At 37.4% G+C, this 1,583-nt stretch overlaps 1 protein-coding gene across 1 annotated transcript in view; it reads left to right on the top strand.

Annotated features, from left to right (window-relative positions):
- The window catches only part of SLC35B3 (solute carrier family 35 (adenosine 3'-phospho 5'-phosphosulfate transporter), member B3), a 34,162-nt gene that overhangs the window by 28,309 nt on the left and 4,270 nt on the right, over positions 1-1,583 (top strand). The window contains exon 9 of the mRNA XM_006761133.2: positions 51-162. Coding sequence (XP_006761196.1) covers positions 51-162 — 112 coding nt within the window. The remainder of the gene's footprint in view (positions 1-50; positions 163-1,583) is intronic.

Consider the following 1,583-nt stretch of genomic DNA (forward strand, 5'->3'; position numbering starts at 1 on the left):
TCTCAGTGTTTGTATTGCATTTTTCTCACAGGCTTTTTTATATGTTGCAGAATCTAATGCGAACCTATGGTTATGCTTTTCTTTTTTCCCTCACTGGGTATTTTGGAATTTCCTTTGTCCTGGCTTTGATTAAAAATTTCGGTGCACTTCTTGCTGTAACAGGTAGGAATAAAATACCTGCTTAAATTATAAAATAAGCATTTAAATTTTCTCTGATGCTCTTTTTCAAAAGATAAGTATAGTACCTAATCTTCATTAAAAAGAGAATTGTCATATTTTTCCAATTCCTGGGCTTATGGTATGTTTTTTTAATTCTAAAGAAAATGATGTTTAATCTTAATTTCTTATCTGAAAGTTTAATTTTAAAGTCAAACATACGCATTTATCGAAATAGTAACCTTTAAATACACTAAAATAAGGTTTTATTAAAAAGTATAATGGATGAACATCTGCACAGAAACATAGTAGCTTTATACACTGTATAACTGAAAATTTCAGTTTTGTTGAAGTTAAAGTATGACAGATCTGTTTTGAACAAAGCTTTTTGGACACTTGCCAGGACATCAACCAAATGAGCTTTTCTTTTCACTAGCAATTATTAGGCACCTGCTCTGTGCGGGGACTTTGCTTCCACTTTAGAGGCATGGAATTTGTATTTGTTCTGCTGTGGAGGAGTGAGGAAAACAGATGAGGGGCTACAGGTGAGGCCTGAAGAGGGCAACAGATGGCTCCCACTACTACCTTGAATTGTTTGCCACATGAACAGTACAGATGATGAGTGCTCTTGGCGGCGTCTCCCATGTGGAGAGAGCCCTGACGCCAGGATTGCAAGAAGTAGAAGAGCTCTGGCTTGCGTGTCAGAGAAGGTGGAGCCCAGTCCCAGCTCTAATGCAGGTTAATGACTTGTGACCTGGAGAGCGAGTCTCTCCTCTTCGGTGGGCTTCATTTCTCTTTTGAGTACTAATTGATTGAACTCGATTTATTTCCAGCAGAGATCTGTAGAATTGTAATTCATAGTGCATATATATATGTATGTTAGTCAATTTATCTGATTTTAATTTTCTAGGTTCTAGAGAAATACGTATTTTAATACCACAGAGTTAAACAAATGAACAAATACCTTGGTCTTTGTAAGAATATATTTGCTTCCTAACTTTTCTCTTTATTCACTCTGGTATGACTCTCCTTTTTAAAATTTATATCCCTAATGATAAATAGAGGGAATTTGGCTGTAGAATAGGCCATATAACTAATCATTCAATTCATCTCATGCTGTCAAGAAAGATTGCAAATTCATATACTTAGCTTGGGTTCAAATTTTGCTTGTAAGATAGTAATTGTTTTAAACAGTTACTTATATCAATTGGTATGCATTGATTGAACCCTGATGTTTGTATAAAGAAATGTGAGCCCTGGATGGCTTGGCTCAGTGGTTAGAGTTGGCCCCCAGACCAAAGGGTCTCGGGTTCCATTCCCAGTCAAGGGCACATGCCTTGGTTGCAGGTTTCCCAGAGCTGTGCAAGAGGCAGCCAATATTGCATCTTTGCCACATGGATGTTTGTCTCTCTTTCCTCCCCCCGCCC

The sequence above is a fragment of the Myotis davidii genome, unplaced genomic scaffold (genome assembly GCF_000327345.1).
Source record: "Myotis davidii unplaced genomic scaffold, ASM32734v1 scaffold76, whole genome shotgun sequence".
Classification (NCBI taxonomy): Eukaryota; Metazoa; Chordata; class Mammalia; order Chiroptera; family Vespertilionidae; genus Myotis; species Myotis davidii.